The sequence below is a fragment of the Mesoplodon mirus genome, assembly GCF_964341445.2.
Source record: "Mesoplodon mirus genome assembly, chromosome: 20".
Classification (NCBI taxonomy): Eukaryota; Metazoa; Chordata; class Mammalia; order Artiodactyla; family Ziphiidae; genus Mesoplodon; species Mesoplodon mirus.
In genome coordinates this window covers 27166713-27193957 of record NC_138996.1, presented here as the reverse complement: position 1 = coordinate 27193957, position 27245 = coordinate 27166713, and the positions used below count along the sequence as shown (strand labels likewise).

Sequence of the window (27245 nt, the reverse complement as noted above, 5' to 3'; positions counted from 1 at the left end):
CAAAGGATGATTAAATGATCAGGACAAGCAAATAGAATGGGAGGTAGGGGGTCGGGTGGGGCGAGAACAGGAAAGTATTAGAGGTGGAAGAGGTCAAGGGAGCTAGTCCTTCATCCAGTTAGCAATTCCTTCATTGACTGAACAAGTGCTTATTTAGAATAAACTTTGTAGAAGGTTATGTGAGAGATGAAATACAGGAAACAGAAGGGAAGAAGAACAAAGGGATAAACTGGTCTTGACCAAGGATTATGGGCTCTTTAAATTGGGAAAGTGAGGGTAGAATAATCTGATTCAATTCCTCTGTCACAGGAGGGAACTAATGAAAAGTTGTGTTCTTCTAGGCAAGGATGTAGATAAGAGAGATGAAGTTGTAGAAAAAGGGAGCAATGTACATGGAAGGCTGGGGGAAAATGGGAGGGAGCAACACCTGTGCTACAGACAGGCAGGCTTACTGTTGAACTTGACCCAGTGAAGGGGAAGGGAAGGATGCTGAAGACAGAGGTTGGCCACAAGCACAACATACCAGCCTTCCAGAATTTAGAAGAGAAGCAGCCCAGCATATGGATGTAAAGCAAATGTAGACATCAGTCCCTGGAGTTTCCAGAGACATGGGAATATCGGCCCTGTGCACGCTGCACTTACACCTGGACAACCAGTGGGAAAACCCTCTCTTTTTTCTACCACTGCAAGGGAGCCCAAATCTCTACGCTGCTGCAGGTCCAAACAAGGAAAACAGAGAAAAGGAAAGAGGGCAACAAAGAGCAAACTCAAGGGTCTAAGTACTCTAATCTCTGAGTAGCCTATTCAGTCACTGAATCTTAAAAAGAAATTTAATTTTGCCAGTGTTTAGAATTTTCACGTAAATGAAAAAAAAAAATTGATCTCTTCGCTCCATCTAGCGGTGCATCTTGAAATGACATGCTCCTCGACGCCTCTCACAACCCGAAGGAACTGCAGTGATTCACAACCACAGAACCGGAAGTTGAATGAGGGACACGGTCGGATGAGCCTCTTCTGCTGCGTAACCCTGAGAAGTGCTCCAAAGCAGATCGTGCATTCCACGCACCAGGTGAGTTTTCTCCATGGTATCCAAGGATATCCCCAAATCTGAGGCAAGGCAGTAACTGTGATCCAATTACTGACTTGGAAGTTCAGATACAGGACACGACTCTAGATCCCAGTGCAATGAGAATAAACATAGCCTACGGGTTAACTTGAGCATCAGCAACTATGTCGTAGATTATAGAGAATTATGTGTAATTCTAGAAGGAAGGACGAAAGGGAGGAGATAGAGCATATCATACCTATGTATATAACCGTATCTGGTAAAAACAAACGAATACATTGAGTAAAATATAGAGTCATAAGGCTATTTAATTGTAATAAGCATATTGCTAAAAAGTATTAAATAGGAAAGTAAAATTATCACCAAGAGATGCTAATAATAATGACCATTCATTGAATATTTACTATATGCCAGACATGAACATACACTATTTTATTTAATCCTTACAATAGTCCTCTAAAGTAGGCATCACTATAACTGTTATTCAGATGCAGAAATTAAGGCCACCCAAGGTCACACATAGTCATTAACTGACAGAGCCATGATGCGAACCTCGATCTTTCTGACTGAGGTTAAAAAACTCTGGTTCTCACTGCTGTGCTATGCTGCCTCTTTCTGTCAGAAATGCTTTGCATTCATGACTAAGTATAAATCTAAAAACTCAACTTCCTCTTTATCTGTTTCCTATTTCCTTAATCTGTTACCTATCATTTTCATTAGACTAGTGTAAAACTATATCCAGAAGTGATCATTTGATGTCGTGAAGAGTGCAATGCAGCTGAAATGATCATTGAAAACCTGGACCGCACCTAAATTGTGAGGCAAAGGAAGAATATTTTCATAATTTCATATCTCATTTGCACATGCCGAGGTGCAGATCTCTGCATCTGATTGGCTGGTAGTACCGGGAACTAACATTATCAACACATCAATCGTGTGAGAAGCAGGTACCTTACAAATGAGTCTTTTCTCCAGAAACCTTGACTCACTGACCCCATGAAGCAACAGCGGATCTGCAGTCTCAACACAAAAGAGAAGATTGTCAAATTCTCTCCTTGCTTAGCAAATTAGCCAATTCCTAAGGATCTTGTCCCTTTTGCTATGCCTCATCAAGAACTTTCCAAAAACGTAAACCAAAAAATGGGAGAAATGTTCTCTCAAGTTTCATTTGATTGGTTCACAAACACTCTTTAAATGGTCTTAAGTTAATTACGTTCCTGCTGAGAAGAATTTTGTTCTGTACATGGACCAACCATTCCATAATGCTCTGAGTCATTAAACCCCTCAAATTTGGGGGAAAAAAAGAAACATTTTCTCTGTGAGTGGATGTAAAAGAGCGTTGGGCCAAAGTAGCATTTTTTTAGGTCTCCAGAGCATCCTAGAATAGTTTGATTTAGGATGAAAGTATGTTTATTGCTAAAGTAGTCAAGCTTGATAGTAGACCTTTTATGGCAGCGAAATGTTAAAAGATCTCATCTACCTCTTCTAAAACTTTCTAGTTGATTTTTCTCATACTTTAACGGTAAAGACATTGGTAAATTCAAGTCAGTAAGAAAACAAAGAAAGGGTTATTTCTTTATTATTCCTGGGTTTATATGAGGGGGAATTTTAGGGCTCTGGCTGAATGTAAACTTCCACATCCATAAGCTGAAAGTTTACTTAGGTTTGTCAAATGCCACATCCCTCTAATTTCTTCTGCGTGGATGCTTATATGATGCTGGTCTTATGGATGTTGATAGCTTATCTTCACCCTCTGATACTTTGCCAACTAGTTTTGTTTTTGATGCGGTCCATGGATTGGGGGTTTTGCTATCTAATTGCTCTATCTGCTTTTAATGTGATGATTCAGGGAGGATCAAATACTGTCTGCTGCCACTGCCGTATCTTCAAGGGCTGTGCATCTTAATAGTCATTCTTTATTACAAAAACAGAGCATGGGCATGATAAAAGTTTAAACAACATGGAAGAGTTTACTATGAAAATTAAATCCTTTTTCCTTTCCATACATACCTGGAGTTTTCCCACCCCAGCTCTCTGGAAGTAACTACTATTCACAGAATCTTATTTAACTTCCTAGACCTTTTCTAAGAATATAAAAGAATATAGTTTAGAGATATAGGTATTTTTTCTCTTTTTACACAAATGGGGTCACACTATACATTATTTTGCAATTTGGCTATATCACTTAACAACATAACTTGAAAATCTTTCTAAAATGGTAAATGTATATATACCTACCTCATTTTTTTTTTATACCTACTTCTTTTTTTTTTTTTTTTTTTTGCGGTCTGCGGGCCTCTCACTGCTGTGGCCTCTCCCATTGTGGAGCACAGGCTCCGGACGCGCAGGCTCAGTGGCCATGGCTCACGGGCCTAGCCGCTCTGCAGCATGTGGGATCTTCCTGGACCGGGGCATGAACCCATGTCCCCTGCATCGGCAGGCGGACTCTCAATCACTGTGCCACCAGGGAAGCCCCCTACCTCATTTTTAACTGCTCTGCAAGTATTCTGTTTATTGAGTTAGCAAATAGTATTGGTCAATACCATATTGGTACAGTGAAAGTTTTTTTAACATAATGTTTTCATCGTTTTGGAGAGTGTATTAGGGGCCAAATTCCCTGAATGAAATTAAAGAGTATGGAGTGGAAAAGCCTTTCTAAGCAAGAAACAAAATTTAGACGCTGTGAGCAGATGGATAAATATGATTTTACTAAACTTTTTTATGGCCTAAAACAACACTAAAAAAAAAATTAAGACAGATAACAAACCAGGTAAAAATGACAGGGTGTATAACAAAAAGTTAATTTTCTTAATATTAAAAAACTTACAAGGGAGTTCCCTGGCAGTCCAGTAGCTAGGACTCAGCGCTTTCACTGCTGCGGGCCCAGGTTCAGTCCCTGGTGGGGAAACTAAATCCCACAAGCCACACAGCACAGCCAAAAACAACAAAAAGCAAAAAAACCCCAAAAAACAAAAATGAAAACAAACAAAACCTTACAAGTAATAAGAAAAATATGTAAAAACAGTAGGAAAACTGGAAAAAGACAATCAGATACTTTAGTGAAAAACAAATAGAAATAAACAAAGATGAAAAAATGCTCAGCTTCACTCATAACATTTAAAATACGCCATCAAACAGCAAGATGCTATTTTCCATTTATCAAATTGTCAAAGTTTAAGTATCCTTGAGACTATCTGAAAGCAGGAACGCTCAAGATCTATTTGGCAGGAATATAATATGGTGATTGATATGACATTTTGGATGAAGATTGAACAATAACTATCAATGTTAACAGCATACCCTTACTTTAAAACATACACTTTCAAGTCTCTTCATATCTTCAAGTAGAGTCTTTATCATTGATATCTCCTTAATCAGTCTCGCCTTTGATGTGCTGGTGGTGTGCCCTGGGACATATGGGCACTGGCTATACCAGTATCTGAGTGCCACCAGATGATGATTTTACAGATAAAATCAGGTACTATTTTCCTAGACTGTATCTAAGCCTACTCCTTGAGAAACACGACAGTGTTAATCTGATGCAATTCTTCTTACATGCTAACAAGCTGTTGTACACAATTAATTTGTTTTGAGTGTTCAAAACTCAGAGGTACAGCCTATCTAGTTTTCTTATAAGAATTACTTGATTTATCTTGGGCTTCCCTGGTGGCGCAGTGGTTGAGAGTCCGCCTGCCGATGCAGGGGACACAGGTTCGTGCCCCGGTCCGGGAAGATCCCACATGCCGCGGAGCGGCTGGGCCTGTGAGCCATGGCCGCTGAGCCTGCGCGTCCGGAGCCTGTGCTCCGCAACGAGAGAGGCCACAACAGGGAGAGGCCCACGTACCACAAAAAAAAAAAAAGAATTACTTGATTTATCTTAATAGTAAAAACAATAGCTATAATTTATTGAGTACACTCTATGTGCCAAACTGTTAGTTTAATTATCCCTAATCTTCACAATAATTCTGTTAGTTGGTTACATTGTCTCTAATTGACAGAGGAGGAAATTCGTGCACAGATGAAAAAAATTGTCAAAGATCATAAAGCTAGTAAATGTCTCAGTCATGATTTGAATTTAGGTTTGATTAGCTCCAAAGTATAGCCATATTTGCCTTTCTCAATAGTTGGGAATCATATTTTGGAACTTACATGTGGTAAGATATCTACTTTTGTTATTGGTTAGACTTACTAAGTTTTTTATTCTTTTTGATGCTATTGTGAATGAATTTTTTTTCTTTTTTTTTTTTTGGCCTCGCGGCTCACGGGATCTTAGTTCCCCAACCAGGGATTGACCCATCACCAACCAGACTGACAATGGAGGCAGAGGGCACCTAGTCTTTGGCTAAATTAGAGCACCTGCCAACAGACTAATGCTGAAGCTCCAGCATCAGACAAGGATATTTCAGTTGCCTAACCACCTGACACCCTGTTAACCACATGCATCCAAATCAGGCCATTGGATTTAAATCCTATTTGCAGTAAAGTCTCTCATCATCTATCTGGGCAAAACCTTGGATTATTGGGAGCTTTTAGATTCAGCCACCCTTAATTAGGATAGTAATTGTGCAATTGCCAGTTAGGTTCCAAAGCTTTGGTCCAATTACAAAAGATCACCAATACTGGCATCACTTTTGCTAGCTGTGATGCACCCAGAGAGCCCCTTGATTTAAAAGATATTTACAAGCTCCCAAGCCCAACATTGCCTTCAACTTCTATGAGGGGCTCAACCTTGTTATGACACCATATGGTCACAAAAACATGACCTACATCAACCCAAGTGGGTGTCCATGTGGGAAGGATATCCTGGTCCCACATCCAAAACAGCATTGCCCTGGCCCAGGAGCTTGCTGCTAAAAATAACATTGCCCTCCACGACAGATATAACTTCATCCCGGACTCTCAGATCATTGCCATGGCTAATCTCTCGAAGGTGCCCACAAATTGGACATGGGACATTGATTGCTTTCTTCCTCTGATACTAGAGATGCTATTACAGTTCCTGACCTCACTGTCTGCTCACTCCATGATCCTCGTATACACCTTGCTCGCTGCCAAAACCCCTACACTCCCGTGCCTCAAGGGAAAACTTATCAAGGTTACTACTAACTGTGCCATTCTAAATATAAATGAAAATTATTAGTCCAACGCTCGACTCCCTGGGGAGAGGCCTCCCACTTTCCAGTGCCTTCTCTTACTCTCTCTCCCAGCTTTCCACCACGACTTCCCACTCTGCATTCTGACCACCCCTTCCCTTTGGTTATAAACAAATACCATTAACCTTTACATATACCTTCCTAAATGATTAATTTATACCCTCCAACAATGTAACTGCCAGACCCCCCACCTTGACCCAAGAAATACACCAAGATATTATTGTCACAAAAATTACAACTCATATTTTAACACACTCTTTAACTCCACCAAGATATTTTTACAGACTCCAGAAATTTCAATTCTGTTTTCTTGGCTGATACCATATAAATGAGGAACTTGGTGATAGTCTGGCCACCAAGACTCCTTGTACTTCTTTTCTTTTTTTTCTTTTCTTTTTTTAACATCTTTATTGGAGTATAATTGCTTTACAATATTGTATTAGTTGCTGCTGTATAACAAAGTGAATCAGCTATATATATATACATGTATCCCCATATCTCCTCCCTCTTGTGTCTCCCTCCCACCCTCCCTATCCCACCCCTCTAGGTGGTCACAAAGCACCGAGCTGATCTCCCCGTGCTATTCAGCTGCCTCCCACTAGCTAGCTATTTGGGTAGTATAAGTCCATGCCATTCTATCTCTTCATCCCAGCGTACCCTTCCCCCTCCCCGTGTCCTCAAGTCCATTCTCTACATCTACATCTTTATTCCTGTCCTGCCCCTAGGTTCTTCATAACCATTTTTTTCCTTTAGATTCCATATATATGTGTTAACATACAGTATTTGTTTTTCTCTTTCTGTCTTACTTCACTCTGTATGACAGACTCTAGGTCCATCCACCTCACTACAAGTAACTCAATTTCGTTTCTTTTTACGGCTGAGTAATATTCCATTGTATATATGTGCCACATCTTCTTTATCTATTCATCTGTTGATGAACACTTAAGTTGCTTCCATGTCCTGGCTATTGTAAATAGAGCTGCAATGAACATTGTGATACATGACTCTTTTTGAATGATGATTTTCTCAGGATATATGCCCGGTAGTGGGATTGCTGGGTAGTTCTATTTTTAGGTTTTTTTTTTTTTTTTTTTTTTTAAATTTTATTTTATTTTTTTTTGCTTTATAACAAATTTAATCAGTTATACATATACATATGTTTCCATATCCCCTCCCTTTTGCGTCTCCCTCCCACCCTCCCTATCCCACCCCTCCAGGCGGTCACAAAGTACCGAGCTGATCTCCCTGTGCTATGCGGCTGCTTCCCACTAGCTATCTACCTCACGTTTGGTAGTGTATATATGTCCATGCCGCTCTTTCACTTTGTCACAGCTTACCCTTCCCCCTCCCCATATCCTCAAGTCCATTCTCTAGTAGGTCTGTGTCTTTATTCCTGTCTTACCCCTATGTTCTTCATGACATTTTTTTTTCTTAAATTCCATATATATGTGTTAGCATACAGTATTTGTCTTTCTCTTTCTGACTTACTTCACTCTGTATGACAGACTGTAGGTCTATCCACCTCATTACAAATAGCTCAATTTCATTTCTTTTTATGGCTGAGTAATATTCCATTGTATATATGTGCCACATCTTCTTTATCCATTCATCCGATGATGGACACTTAGGTTGTTTCCATCTCCGGGCTATTGTAAATAGGGCTGCTATGAACATTTTGGTACATGTCTCTTTTTGAATTATGGTTTTCTCAGGGTATATGCCCAGTAGTGGGATTGCTGGGTCATATGGTAGTTCTATTTGTAGTTTTTTAAGGAACCTCCATACCGTTCTCCATAGCGGCTGTACCAATTCACATACCCACCAGCAGTGCAAGAGTGTTCCCTTTTCTCCACACCCTCTCCAGCATTTATTGTTTCTAGATTTTTTGATGATGGCCATTCTGACTGGTGTGAGATGATATCTCATTGTAGTTTTGATTTGCATTTCTCTAATGAGTAAAGATGTTGAGCATCCTTTCATGTGTTTGTTGGCAGTCTGTATATCTTCTGTGGAGAAATGTCTATTTAGGTCTTCTGCCCATTTTTGGATTGGGTTGTTTGTTTTTTTGCTATTGAGCTGCATGAGCTGCTTATAAATTTTGGAGATTAATCCTTTGTCAGTTGCTTCATTTGCAAATATTTTCTCCCATTCTGAGGGTTGTCTTTTGGTCTTGTTTATAGTTTCCTTTGCTGTGCAAAAGCTTTTAAGTTTCATTAGGTCCCATGTGTTTATTTTTGTCTTTATTTCCATTTCTCTAGGAGGTGGGTCAAAAAGGATCTTGCTGTGATTTATGTCATAGAGTGTTCTGCCTATGTTTTCCTCTAAGAGTTTGATAGTGTCTGGCCTTACATTTAGGTCTTTAATCCATTTTGAGCTTATTTTTGTGTATGGTGTTAGGGAGTGATCTAATCTCATACTTTTACATGTCCCTATCCAGTTTTCCCAGCACCACTTATTGAAGAGACTGTCCTTTCTCCACTGTACATTCCTGCCTCCTTTATCAAAGATAAGGTGACCATATGTCCGTGGGTTTAACTCTGGGCTTTCTATCCTGTTCCATTGATCTATCTTTCTGTTTTTGTGCCAGTACCATACTGTCTTGATTACTGTAGCTTTGTAGTATAGTCTGAAGTCAGGGAGCCTGATTCCTCCAGCTCTGTTTTTCTTTCTCAAGATTGCTTTGGCTATTCGGGGTCTTTTGTGTTTCCATACAAATTGTGAAATTTTTTGTTCTAGTTCTGTGAAAAATGCCAGTGGTAGTTTGATAGGGATTGCATTGAACCTGTAGATTGCTTTGGGTAGTAGAGTCATTTTCACAATGTTGATTCTTCCAATCCAAGAACATGGTACATCTCTCCATCTATTTGTATCATCTTTAATTTCTTTCATCAGTGTCTTATAATTTTCTGCATACAGGTCTTTTGTCTCCTTAGGTAGGTTTATTCCTAGATATTTTATTCTTTTTGTTGCAATGGTAAATGGGAGTGTTTCCTTGATTTCACTTTCAGATTTTTCATCATCAGTATATAGGAATGCCAGAGATTTCTGTGCATTAATTTTGTATCCTGCAACTTTACCAAATTCATTGATTAACTCTAGTAGTTTTCTGGTAGCATCTTTAGGATTCTCTATGTATAGTATCATGTCATCTGCAAACAGTGACAGCTTTACTTCTTCTTTTCCAATTTGGATTCCTTTTATTTCCTTTTCTTCTCTGATTGCTGTGGCTAAAACTTCCAAAACTAGGTTGAATAAGAGTGGTGAAAGTGGGCAACCTTGTCTAGTTCCTGATCTTAGTGGAAATGGTTTCAGTTTTTCACCATTGAGGACGATGCTGGCTGTGGGTTTGTCATATATAGCCTTTATTATGTTGAGGAAAGTTCCCTCTATGCCTACTTTCTGCAGGGTTTTTATCATAAATGGGTGTTGAATTTTGTCGAAAGCTTTCTCTGCATCTATTGAGATGATCATATGGTTTTTCTCCTTCAATTTGTTAATATGGTGTATCACGTTGATTGATTTGCGTATATTGAAGAATCCTTGCATTCCTGGAATAAACCCCACTTGATCATGGTGTATGATCCTTTTAATGTGCTGTTGGATTCTGTTTGCTAGTATTTTGTTGAGGATTTTTGCATCTATGTTCATCAGTGATATTGGCCTGTAGTTTTCTTTCTTTGTGACATCCTTGCCTGGTTTTGGTATCAAGGTGATGGTGGCCTCGTAGAATGAGTTTGGGAGTGTTCCTCCCTCTGCTATATTTTGGAAGAGTTTCAGAAGGATAGGTGTTAGCTCTTCTCTAAATGCTTGATAGAATTCGCCTGTGAAGCCATCTGGTCCTGGGCTTTTGTTTGTTGGAAGATTTTTAATCACAGTTTCAATTTCAGTGCTTGTGATTGGTCTGTTCATATTTTCTATTTCTTCCTGATTCAGTCTTGGCAGGTTGTGCATTTCTAAGAATTTGTCCATTTCTTCCAGGTTGTCCATTTTATTGGCATAGAGTTGCTTATAGTAATCTCTCATGATCTTTTGTATTTCTGCAGTGTCAGTTGTTACTTCTCCTTTTTCATTTCTAATTCTATTGATTTGAGTCTTCTCCCTTTTTTTCTTGATGAGTCTGGCTAATGGTTTATCAATTTTGTTTATCTTCTCAAAGAACCAGCTTTTAGTTTTATTGATCTTTGCTATCGTTTCCTTCATTTCTTTTTCATTTATTTCTGATCTGATTTTTATGATTTCTTTCCTTCTGCTAACTTTGGGATGTTTTTGTTCTTCTTTCTCTAATTGCTTTAGGTGCAAGGTTAGGTTGTTTATTCGAGATGTTTCCTGTTTCTTAAGGTGGGATTGTATTGCTATAAACTTCCCTCTTAGAACTGCTTTTGCTGCATCCCATAGGTTTTGGGTCGTCGTGTCTCCATTGTCATTTGTTTCTAGGTATTTTTTAATTTCCTCTTTGATTTCTTCAGTGATCACTTCGTTATTAAGTAGTGTATTGTTTAGCCTCCATGTGTTTGTATTTTTTACAGATCTTTTCCTGTAATTGATATCTAGTCTCATAGCATTGTGGTCGGAAAAGATACTTGATACAATTTCAATTTTCTTAAATTTACCAAGGCTTGATTTGTGACCCAAGATATGATCTATCCTGGAGAATGTTCCATGAGCGCTTGAGAAAAATGTGTATTCTGTTGTTTTTGGATGGAATGTCCTATAAATATCAATTAAGTCCATCTTGTTTAATGTATCATTTAAAGCTTGTGTTTCCTTATTTATTTTCATTTTGGATGATCTGTCCATTGGTGAAAGTGGGGTGTTAAAGTCCCCTACTATGATTGTGTTACTGTCGATTTCTCCTTTTATGGCTGTTAGTATTTGCCTTATGTATTGAGGTGCTCCTATGTTTGGTGCATAAATATTTACAATTGTTATATCTTCTTCTTGGATCGATCCCTTGATCATTATGTAGTGTCCTTCTTTGTCTCTTCTAGTAGTCCTTATTTTAAAGTCTATTTTGTCTGATATGAGAATTGCTACTCCAGCTTTCTTTTGGTTTCCATTTGCATGGAATATCTTTTTCCATCCCCTTACTTTCAGTCTGTATGTGTCTCTAGGTCTGAAGTGGGTCTCTTGTAGACAGCATATAGATGGGTCTTGTTTTTGTATCCATTCAGCCACTCTGTGTCTTTTGGTGGGAGCATTTAGTCCATTTACATTTAAGGTAATTATCGATATGTATGTTCCTATTCCCATTTTCTTAATTGTTTTGGGTTCATTATTGTAGGTCTTTTCCTTCTGTTGTGTTTCTTGCCTAGAGAAGTTCCTTTAGCATTTGTTGTAAAGCTGGTTTGGTGGTGCTGAACTCTCTCAGCTTTTGCTTGTCTGTAAACGTTTTAATTTCTCCATCAAATCTGAATGAGATCCTTGCTGGGTAGAGTAATCTTGGTTGCAGGTTTTTCTCCTTCATCACTTTAAGTATGTCTTGCCACTCCCTTCTGGCTTGTAGAGTTTCTGCTGAGAGATCAGCTGTTATCCTGATGGGGATTCCCTTGTGTGTTATTTGTTGTTTTTGCCTTGCTGCTTTTAATATGATTTCTTTGTGTTTAATTTTTGACAGTTTGATTAATATGTGTCTTGGCGTATTTCTCCTTGGATTTATTCTGTATGGGACTCTCTGTGCCTCCTGGACTTGATTAACTATTTCCTTTCCCATATTAGGGAAGTTTTCAACTATAATCTCTTCAAATATTTTCTCAGTCCCTTTCTTTTTCTCTTCTTCTTCTGGAACCCCTATAATTCGAATGTTGGTGCGTTTAATGTTGTCCCAGAGGTCTCTGAGACTGTCCTCTGTTCTTTTCATCCTTTTTTCTTTATTTTGTTCTGCAGCAGTTATTTCCACTATTTTATCTTCCACCTCACTTATCCGTTCTTCTGCCTCAGTTATTCTGCTATTGATCCCATCTAGAGTATTTTTTATTTCATGTATTGTGTTTTTAATCGATGCTTGATTCATCTTTAGTTCTTCTAGGTCCTTGTTAACTGTTTCTTGCATTTTGTCTATTCTATTTCCAAGATTTTGGATCTGGGAAATAGAATCTTGGATCATCTTTACCATCATTATTCTGAATTCTTTTTCAGGTAGACTGCCTATTACCTCTTCATTTGTTAGGTCTGGTGGGTTTTTATCTTGCTCCTTCTCCTGCTGTGTGTTTTTCTGTCTTCTCATTTTGCTTATGTTACTGTGTTTGGGGTCTCCTTTTTGCAGGCTGCAGGTTCGTACTTCCTGTTGTTTTTGGTGTCTGTCCCCAGTGGCTAAGGTTGGTTTAGTGGGTTGTGTAGGCTTCCTGGTGGAGGGGACTAGTGCCTGTGTTCTGGTGGATGAGGCTGGATCTTGTCTTTCTGGTGGGCAGGTCCACGTCTGGTGGTGTGTTTTGGGGTGTCTGTGGACTTTTTATGATTTTAGGCAGCCTCTCTGCTAATGGGTGGCGTTGTGTTCCTGTCTTGCTAGTTGTTTGGCTCAGGGTGTCCAGCACTGTAGCCTGCTGGTCGTTGAGTGAAGCTGGGTGCTGGTGTTGAGATGGAGATCTCTGGAAGATTTTCGCCGTTTGATATTATGTGGAGCTGGGAGGTCTCTTGTGGACCAGTGTCCTGAAGTTGGCTCTCCCACCTCAGAGGCACAGCACTGACTCCGGGCTCCTCAATTTGGGATGATGTGTTGTCTATTCATGTATTCCGCAGATGCAGGGTACATCAAGTTGATTGTGGAGCTTTAATCCGCTGCTTCTGAGGCTGCTGGGAGAGGTTTCCCTTTCTCTTCTTTGTTCTCACAGCTCCTGGGTCTCAGCTTTGGATTTGGCCCCGCCTCTGCGTGTAGGTCGCCGGAGGGCGTCTGTTCTTCGCTCAGATAGGACAGGGTTAAAGGAGCAGCCTCTTCGGGGACTCTGGCTCACTCAGGCCGGAAGGGAGGGAGGGGCACGGAGTGCGGGGCGAGCCTGCAGCGGCAGAGGTCAGCGTGACGTTGCACCAGCCCGAGGCGCGCCGTGCGTTCTCCCAGGGAAGCCGCCCCTGGATCCCGGGACCCCGGCAGTGGCGGGCTGCACAGGCTCCCGGAAGGGCGGCGTGGGCAGTGACCTGCGCTCGCACACAGGCTTCCTGGCGGCGGCAGCAGCAGCCCCAGCGTCCCACGCCTGTCACTGGGCTCCGCGCTTTCAGTCGCGACTCGCGCCCGTCCGTGGAGCCCCTTTAAGCAGCGCTCTTAATCCCCTCTCCTCGCGCACCAGGAAACCAAGAGGGAAGAAAAAGTCTCTTGCCTCTTCGGCAGCTCCAGAGTTTTCCCGGACTCCCTCCCGGCTAGCTGTGGCACATTAGCCCCCTTCAGGCTGAGTTCTCGCCGCCAGCCCCAGTCCTCTCCCTGCGCTCCGACCGAAGCCCGAGCCTCAGCTTCCAGCGCTGCGCGCCCCGGCGGGCGAGCAGACAAGCCTCTCGGGCTGGTGAGTGCCGCTCGGCACCGATCCTCTGTGTGCGGATCTCTCCGCTTTGCCCTACCCAGGTATGTGGGGAGTTTCTTGCCTTTTGGGAGGTCTGGGGTCTTCTGCCAGCGTTCAGTAGGTGTTCTGTAGGAGCCGTTCCACGTGTAGCTGTACTTCTGGTGTATCCGTGGGGAGGAAGGTGATCTCCGCGTCTTACTCTTCCGCCATCTTACCCGGAAGTCCAAGAGCATGAATTCTCTATTTTTAGTTTTTGAAGGAACCTCCATACTGTTCTCCATAGTGGCTGTATCAGTTTACATTCCCACCAACAGTGCGAGAGAGTCCCCTTTTCTCCACACCCTCTCCAGCATTTATTGTTTGTAGATTTTTTTTTTTTTCTTTTTTGTGGTACGTGGGCCTCTCACTGTTGTGGCCTCTCCCGCTGTGGAGCACAGGCTCCGGATGCGCAGGCTCAGCGGCCATGGCTCACAGGCCCAGCCGCTCCACGGCATGTGGGATCTTCCCGGACTGGGGCACGAACCCGTGTCCCCTGCATCGGCAGGCAGACTCTCAACCACTGCGCCACCAGGGAAGCCCTGTTTGTAGATTTTTTGATGATGGCCATTCTGACTGGTGTGAGATGATATCTCATTGTAGTTTTGAGTTCCATTTCTCTAATGATTAGTTATGTTGAGCATCCTTTTGTGTGTTTGTTGGCAATCTGTATATCTTCTTTGGAGGAATGTCTATTTAGGTCTTCTGCCCATTTTTGGATTGGGTTGTTTGTTTTTTTGATATTGAGCTGCATGAGCTGCTTGTAAATTTTGGAGATTAGTCCTTTGCCAGTTGCTCCATTTGCAAATATTTTCTCCCATTCTGAGGGTTGTCTTTTCATCTTGTTTATGGTTTCCTTTGCTGTGCGAAAGCTTTTAAGTTTCATTAGGTCCCATGTGTTTATTTTTGTTTTTATTTCCAGTTCTCTAGGAGGTGGGTCAAAAAGGATCTTGCTGTGATTTATGCCATGGAGTGTTCTGCCTATGTTTTCCTCTAAGAGTTTTTTTTGTTTTTTGTTTTTTGTTTTTTTTGTGTGGTACGCGGGCCTCTCACTGTTGTGGCCTCTCCCGTTGTGGAGCACAGGCTCCGGACACGCAGGCTCAGCGGCCATGGCTCACAGGCCCAGCCGCTCCGCGGCATGTGGGATCTTCCTGGACTGGGGCACGAACCCGTGTCCCCTGCATCGGCAGGCGGACTCTCAACCACTGCGCCACCAGGGAAGCCCTCCTCTAAAAGTTTTATAGTGTCTGGCCTTACATTTAGGTCTTTAATCCATTTGGAGTTTATTTTTGTGTATGGTGTTAGGGAGTGCTCTAATTTCATTCTTTTGCATGTGGCTGTCCAGTTTTCCCAGCACCACTTACTGAAGAGGCTGTCTTTTCTCCATTGTATATTCTTGCCTCCTTTATCAAAAATAAGGTGACCATATGTGTGTGGGTTCAGCTCTGGGCTTTCTATCCTGTTCCATTGATCTATATTTCTGTTTTTGTGCCAGTACCATACTGTCTTGATTACTGTAGCGTTGTAGTATAGTCTGAAGTCCAGGAGCCTGATTCCTCCAGCTCTGTTTTTCTTTCTCAAGATTGCTTTGGCTATTCGGGTTCTTTTGTGTTTCCATACAATTTGTGAAATTTTTTTGTTCTAGTTCTGTGAAAAATGCCATTGGTAATTTGATAGGGATTGCATTGAATCTGTAGATTGCTTTGGCTAGTATAGTCATTTTCACAATGTTGATTCTTCCAATCCAAGAACATGGTATATCTCTCCATCTGTTTGTATCACCTTTAATTTCTTTCATCAGTGTATTATAGCTTTATGCATACAGGTATTTTGTCTCCTTAGGTAGGTTTATTCCTAGGTATTTTGTTCTTTTTGTTGCAATGGTGAATGGGAATGTTTCCTTAATTTATCTTTCAGATTTTTCATTATCAGTGTATAGGAATGCAAGAGATTTCTGTGCATTAATTTTGTATCCTGCTACTTTACCAAATTCATTGATTAGCTCTAGTAGTTTTCTGGTAGAGTCTTTAGGATTCTCTATGTATAGTATCATGTCATCTGCAAACAGTGACAGCTTTTCTTCTTCTTTTCTGATTTGCATTACTTTTATTTCTTTTTCTTCTCTGATTGCTGTGGGTAAAATTTCCCACACTATGTTAAATAATAATGGTGAGAGTGGGCAACCTTGTCTTGTTCCTGATCTTAGTGGAAATGGTTTCAGTTGTTCACCATTGAGAACAATGTTTGCTGTGGGTTTGTCATATATGGCCTTTATTATGTTGAGGTAAGTTCCCTCTATGCTTACTTTCTGGAGGGTTTTTATTATAAATGGGTATTGAATTTTGTCTAAAGCTTTTTCTGCATCTATTGAGATGATCATATGGTTTTTCTCCTTCAACTTGTTAATATGGTGTATCACATCAATTTATTTGCATATATTGAAGAATCCTTGCATTCCTGGGATAAACCCCACTTGATCATGGTGTATGATCCTTTTAATGTGTTGTAGGATTCTGTTTGCTAGTATTTTTTTGAGGATTTTTGCATCTATGTTCGTCAGTGATATTGGCCTGTAGTTTTCTTTCTTTGTGACATCTTTGTCTGGTTTTGGTATCAGGGTGTTGGTGGCCTCGTAGAATGAGTTGAGGAGTGTTCCTCCTTCTGCTATATTTTGGAAGAGTTTGAGAAGGATAGGTGTTAGTTCTTCTCTCAATGTTTGATAGAATTTGCCTGTGAAGCCATCTGGTCCTGGGCTTTTGTTTGTTGGACGATTTTTAATCACAGTTTCAATTTCAGTGCTTGTGATTGGTCTATTTATATTTTCTATTTCTTCCTGGTTCAGTCTCAGAAGGTTGTGCTTTTCTAAGAATTTGTCCATTTCTTCCAGGTTGTCCATTTCATTGGCGTATAGTTGCTTGTAGTAATCTCTCATGATCCTTTGTATTTCTGCAATGTCATTGTTACTTCTCCTTTTTCATTTCTAATTCTATTGATTTGAGTCTTCTTCCTTTTTTTCTTGATGGGTCTGACTAATGGTTTATCAATTTTGTTTATCTTCTCAAAGAACCAGCTTTTTGTTTTATTGATCTTTGCTATTGTTTCCTTCATTTCTTTTTCCTTTTTTTCTGATCTGATCTTTATGATCTCTTTCCTTCTGCTAACTTTTGGGTGTTTTTGTTCTTCTTTCTCTAATTGCTTTAGGTGTAAGTTTAGGTTGTTTATTTGAGATGTTTCTTGTTTCTTGAGGTAAGATTGTATTGCTATAAACTTCCCTCTTAGAACTGCTTTTGCTACATCCCATAGGTTTTGGGTTGTTGTGTTTTCATTGTCATTTGTTTCTAGGTATTTTTTTATTTCCTCTTTGATTTCTCCCTTGTACTTCTTTTCTTCCTTTCTACTCTCATGATAAATTGTTTTCTATTCAGTTTAGGGCAAATTATGCCCAATCTCTAGAAGCCCTCAAATATCCCCCCAAAACTGAACTCAAAACTAATGTCAAGACATCAAGGGGTCAATTGTAATATAGCTTTAAAAAATGCTCTCTTGACCCAGTTTTGAGGCCCTGGCCAGGGGTCGGTCAGCTTCTCTTCTTAAAGAACTTACTCATTTCCCTTGTGGGCCTTTCACACTCCAGGCCACAGGTAATTTAAACAGAAAGAAATGTTACCATTTCTTTTGAAATGGTATTGATGTTAAAGTGTACATTCAACTCTTATATAGGCCTATTTCTAGGTAAAGTAAAGAATAAGATTAACATTTTATACAGGCTGTAAACTCTAGCTTACAGCTTTCTGAATTTCCCTAGGTTTATGTACTTTTTCTCCAAATCTTTAGGCTAGTAAACCTCCCCCTCCCCACCTTCCTTCCACTTGTACTTCTCATTTTTTAAGGACCAGTTCTCATATTCTTATTATAAATCCTCCCAGATACAGATACAGCTTCCTGTTAGGAGAAAAGCAAGAAGCATGTTCAAAAGCAACTGCCTATCCTTTTCAACACTGGACACTCTCTTTAATTTTCTGTGTTGATTCAAAATTTGCATTATAAAATGGAGATCGACCTGCATGAGCATTAAACTGTCACCAATGACCAGTTTAATCTGATTACAGTAAATTATTAGCTGCTTTTGATACTTTGAACTTCTTTGTGTTAAGTGTGATTGTTAATGGCTTTGTTTGACTTTTATGACTCCATTCACTGGATGCCCAGTAGGCATCAGTTCATTCAAATTTAATTAGGATATTTAAAGTGTAGGATGATATCATATTGTATATCAACTATACTCCAATTTAAAAGAAAGGGAAAAAAGAATAGCAAGGGCAAATGCTCTTAACAGCAGGTTTTGATTTGAAATCAAGCTGCTCCTCACATAGACAGGGGTAGTACTATAGGGTTATTTATTTAATCATGACTCTGTAGAACAATTCCAGGAGGCCAATGTACTCATAATAAATACCGGGAAAATGTCCAAGTTGAAAGTAAATAAATAAATAGAAAGAAAGTAGGATGATAGTGAAGTTTGGTCTGGAATTTTATTTTATTCTATTTTGTTTATTTTTTGCTGTGCCACGCAACATGCGGGATCTTAGTTCCCTGACCGGGGATCAAACCCATGCTTCCTGCAGTGGAAGTGTGGAGTGTTAACCACTGGACCTGGAATTTTATTTTTCATATTAATAAATGAATATCAAATTTAAGGCACAGAGTTTGAAGAGACCTTCACCATATCCTGAGACTGTCAGTGAAGGAGAGTGAGACCCACTCACACGAACCCACCTCCCAGATTTACAAGAGAGAGGAAGATATCACCACTTTTCATCTACCACATAAAAGTACAAAAAAATAGAAAATAAGGAAAAGCTCAAGTTAAGCTAGAAGCTCTGTGTGTCAAATGTTGGTTTCTTTTTCAGAGGGGAAGTTCAAGTTCAGTCCTGCTCAGTGGACATGAGTGAGAGTAACAGGAGGGGCACAGTGTTTTTCTTCTCATTAAAGTTCTTGCTGAGTTTGTTGTCTGGCTGACAACAAACTTAATTTAAACCAGCTGAAGCTCAGTGAGCAGAAATGGAAATGACACTGGCAAGAGGAACTGCACCTTTACTTTAGAGAAAGAGTTCACAAAGAAAAAAGAAAAAGAGATGCGTTCTGGAATTTCAGACAGTTCAGAGCAGGACCATGTCCTTTCTGAATGGTGGCTGTGAAGGGAGACGGGTCAGCACAGTTCAAAATGATGGTCTATCTGATGTAACTGTTTATCTAGGTCCATACTATACTCATGACATTGTAAACCCATGAGAAGTTTTTGTTTGTCCATTTTGGAATCATAGTTAACATGCAGTATTATATTAGTTTCAGGTGTACAACATAGTGATTCGATATTTTTATACATTATGATCACCACAATAAGTCTAGTTACCATCTGTCACCATGCAAACTTGTTCCAAGATTATTGACTATATTCTTTATGCTGTACATTACACACCTGTGACTTATTTATTTTGTAGCTGGAAGTTTGTACTTCTTCATCCGCTTCACCTACTTCATCTGTTCTCCCGCCTTCCCCCGTCTGGCAACTACCAGTTTGTTCTCTGTATCTATGAGTCTGTTTCTGTTTGGCTTGTTTGTTTGTTTCTTTCTTTGTTTGTTTGTTGTTTCGAGTCCACATATGGACATATATCATAGTTTTGATTTAATTCTCTTAAAAAAGGAAAAATAAACTTTTTCACTGTAGCACCTACCACCATAATAGCTAAATAAGTTAATGCATAATTAAGAAATATACACTGGAGAGAAACTGACCTGTGTTGTATTTAGAAGCCAACATGAATTGAGGACTATTAATATCTGGATGAGAACTGGTATTATGCCTAAACTGATTATTGCATTATGAGACTACCAATAAAAATTATTTTTTGGAAGCCATTCTTTAGTTCAACCAACATTATGGAAAACCTGATATTTACAAGAAGTCCTAAGGCATAAGAGATGGGTGTGTAGGGTTGTGGGGGGAATGAATTTCATTTATCTGATGATACCTAATACATCACTCCAAAATTTTTGGTTTAAAACATGAGTCATTTATTTGTTCACTCCTCTGGAATTTTGGCAGGACTTGTGGGGACAGCTCATCTCTGCTGCATGGGGCATCAGCAGGGCTGACTCAACTGGGATTGGAAAATCCACTCCCAATATGGCTTACTCAATGGCTGTCTTCTGGGTGCTCAGTTGGAGCTATTGGCTAGACCCTCGGTTCTCCTCCGTGTTGCCTTGCACAAGGCTAGGCTGGGCATCTCACCACACAGCGACTGGGTTCTGAGAGGAAGAGGGACAGTCCTAATATGCAAATACTTATCCATCCTTGGCTTGCTGCATGCTTACTAATATCCCGTTGGCCAAAGCTAGTCACGTGGTCAAGTCCAGGGTCAATGTGGAGACCACACAAGGGTCTGAATACTGAAGAGCAGCCTGGTTCATTGGAGCCCAAAGTGACAGCCTACCGTGGAAGACTGGCCAGAGAGTCACACACAAAGAGCGCACCCTATCCTGCCTTCAGGGGCTCACAGAGAAGAAACCTTTTGAATAGTAGTAACGTTTTACTGCACATCCCAGTGGGTAGATGTGGGGGACAGTCGTTTGCCTGCTTATGCCATTATATCATAGATGTGATGGCAGAATCAGAAAAGTGTAACCACAAGGTGGTCCAGCTAAGGCTGGAGCCCAGGAAAGGGCATTTTGCACCCTGATACCAGCGAACTTCTTGCTCTCAATTCTGCAGTCACGTCAAGCTAATGACATGTTTGAACTGTTCCAGGCTGTTTTCTTACTTTACTTGTATAACGCATTAAGGCAACTTGTGGTATGTCCTCAGGCAAATCCCTCACCTAGCTCTGTTTCGTTTTCCTCACTTCTCAAACAGGGAGCTGGATTCAGTGATCTCTACAGTTCCTGCCAATTGTTATATTTTACTGTATAACATTATAGTTATCCTATGATGTTATATCAACAATGAAAACGTGTTACTTTTTTTTTTTTTTTTTTTTTTTGCGGTACACGGGCCTCTCACTGTTGTGGCCTCTCCCATTGCGGAGCACAGGCTCCGGACGTGCAGGCTCAGCGGCCATGGTTCACGGGCCCAGCCGCTCCGAGGCATGTGGGATCTTCCCAGACCAGGGCACGAACCCGTGTCCCCTGCATCAGCAGGCGGACTCTCAACCGCTGCGCCACCAGGGAAGCCCAAAATGTGTTACTTTTTTGACAAGCATGTTCCTTACACTAGTTGAAGTCAGTAAAGCTAATTGATAACTAAATAGTGAATCTGAACTCTCTCCAGGCTTATCAATTTTTTCCCTTACAGATTCCGACCATGTAAAGTGGAACAGCATGTGTTAGGACCGGCTCCTGGCTTTGCCAAGGCCAGCTCTTTCTCTGCTGTGAAACCTGGTGTCTTTGATCAAAAGGTTAATTTCTGCATTTTTTGTCTTACAAAGTTGCTAAGAAGATAAAGTGAGATAAGAGAAGTGAAAGTGCTTAGCTTTGATTAGGGACTGAGTTTTTTTTCTGTCCCTCTAACTGATTCTGACAGCCATGAATCAGGCTTTGGTTGAAAAAAAAAAATAGAGGAATTCGCTTTCAGTTAGATATTCATTAACCACTAGAGCCCTGCCCACATCAACGGACGAGGTCTTAATTCTTTCAACTTTCTCTGTTGCTAAATCTGTGACCCTCTTAAAACCCAAGGGACTGTACAGAAGAAGAAAAAACAAGACATTTTTAAGAAACAATTTAAAATACCTCTTGCTGAGATTGTGATTTTTTTCCTTGGCCCTTCTTAGAATGTACCAAGGAGAAAAGGTTTTTTGTTTTTTTTTTTTAACTTTAGTTTCACTTTCCAGATTGCAGCAAACTTCCTCACTTCCCAGATGAAAACGACTGGATATGGACTAATGAAAAAAGGAACGGTCAGCTGCCGTCAGAGTAAGTGAAGGTGTGTATTTTAAATTCTTCCTGGGATAGGATGTCTCATGTTGGGTACAGCTAGAATGCTTGTTGGCTTTAGCATTCTTTGATCTTTCTTGGATCTGGTGCTTGAGATGGAGTCAGAATCATTCCACATGGAGAGTAGAAAAAGGGGAGAGAATATAGGTGTGAGGAGACTTGTATCACAACTCAGAGGACAAGGAACAGCAACAGTTTCTCATTAACATGATAAAACGTTTTATGCAGTATTTTTTTTTTCCTTTGTAGTGTTCTCTAACTGGGAAAGCACATTAGGGAAGCGATGGAAATGATTCGGCAACAGCCTTTTTTAAAAAATCACATCTTTGTCTCAAAGATGCAGAGGCCTGTGAGCTTTAAAGAGTTTATCTCCTTTTCTCAGTTTTCTTGGCTGGAGAGGAGACAGGGGCTGGCATTTTATAATGGGCTTGACAAGGAGAAAACACTTCAGGTATTCCTAGGAGTAAGAAAATGGCTTTCTCTGGCCTCATAAAGGAAAACAGAAGACGATGAGACATGGAAAGATCTTCAGATGTGTAGGAAGGTCAGAAATGAGCAAATATGGGCTGGGTGGCCTCGGGCGGTACTGGTTTCAGGAAGTTGGCTCCCAACTTTACAGTAGGATTATGTGTTAGTGTGTGTCTGCAGACAAATGTGCCTGCATAAATTTAGGGGAAAACATATTGTGAATTTACAAACCAAACTGTACAAGCCAAACTGCAAATAACGATTAAGCACCCTGGCAGCAGATGCCAGGTCCCAAACATGATGCAATATTGTCTTTTATTTGGACAAAGAAATGTGTAATCCTAGGTTTTCCAAAATTGCAAGGCCCAGTGAATCTACTTTTCATCTCTTTTTAACTTCCTTTGTTTCTGTTACGTCTCATGAAACATCAACTCTTCACTCCAATTTCATTCTCTCACTTTTTTTTGTTTGTTTTACTGTAGCACATTCTAGAATAACTTTTTCATGCAGATTGCCTACTTATAAACTTACTGAGTCTGTGCATATCTCAAAACGCTTCTTCCCCTTATCTTTAATTGTTCAGCCTCATATGAAATTTGGGGTTCAAAATTATTCCCCCTGCATGTTTTGAAAGCTTAGCACTATTGTTTTCTAGTGGCTTATGTTGCTGATGAAAAGTTTTGTGGCAATCAGGATCTCTTTCCTCTGGAAGTAATTGATCATATGTTCTCCTTAAAAGGTTTTAGGATTTTTTTGGTGGATGGTCACAATTCTGACGTTTCAGAAGAGTCTGTGTCTTTTTCCTTTTTCACTCATCCTACCTGGCATTTGGTGAGTCTCTTCCATCAGGTGAAGTGTATCTTCATATCTGGGAATGTCTTTCAGTCCTTACATGTTTTGTAAATGGCTTAATCCTTCTCAGTAATTCTTATCTCTAGCTACAGCCCTTCCAGAAGAGTTAAATGTCACCTAGGCAAGGAGGAGAATATATTTCGGGGACTATGCCTGTGAGTTGGTACATAGAGGTAGTACCCTTATGGTACTGGAAAGAGAGTTTTCAGAATAGTCTTTAGAACTATAAAGAACAATAGATTAACAATAGATTGTAACAATAGATTAAATGAAATTTAAATATAACTAAGGAAAAATGTGAAGAGGATGAGGAAACAGTATAATTAAGTTCCTCATCTTTTTGGTAGGAAGAAACTACTTAAAGTCCAGAAATGAAGAAGTAGAAGCATAAGCATATTATTTAGGTTTGTGGAAGTGACCATGAGAATTAAAAGTAGAAACAGTCAAGAGGTTTACCTTGGAACGTTGCAGCTGGGGTGGAGGTGAAAAGCGAGGAGCGAGTTTGTTTTTTGATCCTTTTTTGTGCTGATTGAATGATTTCCATTTGATGTATTACTTGTATAATACGTACTTGTATAAATGTTACAAGTAATGAGATCACATTTGTTACAAATATTACATATATAGTCACATTTGTTACATATATTACAAGTAATAAGCCAATGCATATGGAAGCACATGTTATTAATGCTGCCCATTACTTTGTATGTTTTTCTTTTATAAGGCAAAATCATGAGCAGGTATTTGCTTTATCATATCTACTCCGTTTTGGGACTGTTGCCCTTTTGGATACTGTGTACATCTTCTACCAACAAATGTACCGTTAGACATGAAATAGCTGACTGCAGTCATCTGAAGTTGACTCAAATACCTGATGACCTCCCAACAAACATAACAGTGTTGAATCTTACCCATAATCAACTCAGAAGATTACCACCTGCCAATTTTACAAGATACAGCAAACTTACTAACTTGGATGGAGGATTTAACTCCATCTCAAAGCTGGAGCCAGAATTGTGCCGAAGTCTCCCTTTGTTGGAAATTTTGAACCTCCAACACAATGAGCTCTCTCAGCTTTCTGATAAAACCTTTATCTTCTGCATGAATTTGACTGAACTCCATCTAATGTCCAACTCAATCCAGAAAATTAAAAGTAATCCCTTTAAAAACCTAAAGGTAAGATGGAAATGAATATTTCCAGTTAAGAAATGAAAAATATGTTATCGAATATTGTTTTCAAGTCATTTATGCATCTTTAGACTTCATATCTAAATATCAAGGTGAAGAATAAGAAATCTGATCTACCCAAATGGGAAGGGGGGCTCCACACACAAATATGGCCATTATGATTGGAAATATTTTCAAGAGAGCAAATACCATAATTTTAAAGAACTCTCCTCTCTTGCATCCTTCCACTAGAAATAGAACTTAGATTCAAGAGGTAGAGACCAGAGAGGAATCAGAATATCCCATGAAGAATGGCAAATAAACTCTCCACACTGCTGATTTAGTACCTGCAATAATGAAAAAATATGTCGAGTCCAAATTCTAATTTAAATAAAATTAACAGATTGATGCATGATAAAGCCAGCTGTTCAGCTAAAAACTACATACTTTTGATTTAAGAAATCTTCTACAGTATTGCTTTTCAGTAGCTACCACCTTTATCTTGTCAGTACTTTGCTTGCATTTAAATCTGTGAAAAAATATGCTGGTGTCTTTAAATCTGAGGCAATTATTAAGTGCTTTTCTTATATCAAAGCTATTTTCAGAACTCTGTTTTCTTCATTTTGTGGGCTTATAAAAAACTGAGCATTCCTCGACCTCAAATACCAAGAATAATATACAAATTTAAATATTCTTAGAAACATTTATAAAATGATTTGCTTGCTAGCTAGGGATTTGAAATTCTTTCCTGTGCCTTCTTAGATTCTGATGTAGATGACATGATGTCTTTGGGCACAAAGACCTCAAAATCTGGTTAATTGCTGGCAAAATGTTATTCTTATTTTTAAAACATAAATAGAAGTCTTAAGCTCTTTAATAGACATTACATAAGATATTGCCCTAACATACATCAGTTTTTCCTTACATTTTACCAGAGTGGAAGTTTACGTTTTCAAAGGTAGCACAAAGTGACAAAACATCCTACAGCACAGACAAAACAAAAAAATAATATTCTGTACTAGTCATGATGCAAAATTTACATAACTACCAATCTTTCTCAATATGAAAATCTTTTAAAAATTTCATGAACAGCAACATTCTCCTCATGCTTCTTAAGAAAATATTTCTTCATCATTTTTTTTGTTGTTTCAAGGTTGATGCATGACACTATGTTTGATAAGCCACATGAATATTTCTTACATCATAAATAAATGCTTATTATAAATAAATAAAAATTGCTTATATGAATATTCCTTACATCACGAATAAATACGCTGAAGTCATTTTATTTTGGTAAGAGAAATAAAGTGATTCTTTGAATTAAGAAATTAGTCTTTGTAGCAGTGGTATTTTTGATCACAACCAAGATTTTTTATTACTCCTACCGTCAGTTTTCTATAGAATAATAAAGATGTGACATTTTGCTGTCCAGTTATTTCTAAGATTCATGTACATTTAAAAGAACTATTTTTCATGGCAAGACTGTAACCTATATACATATTTTTTCCCCTCAGAATTTAATCAAATTAGACCTAGCTCATAATGGTTTATCATCTACTAAATTAGGAACTCAGCTGCAACTGGAAAATCTCCAAGAGCTTCTACTATCAAATAATAAAATTTCTGCACTAAGATGTGAAGAACTTGATTTCCTTGGCAACTCTTCTTTAAAAAGATTAGAGTTGTCATCAAATCAAATAAAAGAGGTAAGATAAAAAATCTTGTGTTGTACTTTTAAGTGTGGGCAGTCCCTAATTGTGTCACGTGGGTAAGAATCTAAAGGTAGAGTTAGAGAAAGAGGTGATAACCTTTGTCACGTCTTCTAGAAATCCTTCACACTTACTGCTTAGGGCCATTGATGTCATCCTCACAAGAAAGGGAGTTTGGTAGCAATTTGGAGCTGGAGCTCTGCTGTCAAACAGAAGTGGGTTAAAATCCTTGATCCATTACAGACCAGGACTTTGGCCTTGGGGAACTTAACCTCTCTGGGTCTAGTTTCCTTGCCTGTAAAGCGGAAATAATACTATCTATTACACAAAATCCCTGGAAGAATTTAAATAGTATGATGGTTAAGAGCACAGGCTTTAGAGTTGGGTTAGCTGACTCCCTATCTGGCCTTTGTCTGTTAATAATTGTGCAATCAGGCAAATTATTCAAGTTCTCTCTGCTCCAGTTCCCTAGTTTTAAAATTGGTATAATAATAACACTTCCCCATAGGCTTCTGTGGCAAAGAATTTAGCACAGTGCCTGGCATTATAGGTAAGTGCTCGATAAACAATAACTAGCATTATATTTTTACAAACACCTTCCTATATAATGGAGTAAACCTAACCTTCTCTTTTTGGGTCCATGATCTTCAATTTGTTAATTAGTTTTGCATACAGGTGTGTCTGTATTTTATTCCTTTACAAGCCAAGAATAAGAATATTGAGAATTCTAAACAAAATCAGATTTTTAAAGCTATATTAATTTTCAGATTAAAAAATAGACTGTGAATGAAATTATCCTGAAATAATAATTAAATATTTTATGCAAGCTACTCAGGTTCCTTTTTGAACAGCATTTGTTTTGTTGTTTAGAACATTTATTGTAGAAATATATAAATAAATGTAAAATATATAAGTAATGAGGAGAAAAATAAAAATTATCCAAAAGCTCATAGTCCCAGGACAACCAATGTTAACATTTGAGTATGTTTGTCTCCAGCTTTTCTCCATGTAATAAAAGAAAAAACAACAGCAACTGAAATTCATAGAGTACTTAACTGTGTAGCCAACAGTGTGACAAGTTCTTTTTTAATACAATTTTGTCTAGTCCTGTAACCAACTTATGCTTATCATCGTTTTACACAAGAGTAAATTGAGATGAAGAAAGAGTAAGGAACCTGTCCATAGCCTCCCAGGTGATGGACTGGTGACAGAGCTGTGTTTCTGGCAGTGTTAGGCCAGGGCCCCACTCTCTTAGCAGCTGTGCTGTGTTGCCTCTCTGAGAATGATGGTATATCCTGCCTTTTAAAAGTAATATCAT

At 39.3% G+C, this 27245-nt stretch overlaps 1 protein-coding gene across 3 annotated transcripts in view; it reads left to right on the top strand.

Moving 5' to 3' along the window:
- The first annotated feature begins 986 nt into the window (after nucleotides 1-986).
- The window catches only part of TLR3 (toll like receptor 3), a 31619-nt gene continuing 5360 nt past the window's right edge, over nucleotides 987-27245 (top strand). Inside the window, exons 1-4 of one of the 3 annotated variants that reach the window (XM_082608672.1) lie at nucleotides 987-1069; nucleotides 21629-21710; nucleotides 23776-24227; nucleotides 25733-25924. In XM_082608672.1, the coding sequence (XP_082464798.1) occupies nucleotides 1004-1069; nucleotides 21629-21710; nucleotides 23776-24227; nucleotides 25733-25924 (792 nt within the window). In that variant the 5' untranslated portion in view covers nucleotides 987-1003. Of the gene's footprint in view, nucleotides 1070-21628; nucleotides 21721-22938; nucleotides 23031-23775; nucleotides 24228-25732; nucleotides 25925-27245 lie in introns of those variants that run through there. The other 2 variants (XM_082608671.1, XM_082608670.1) reach the window with 2 other exon arrangements.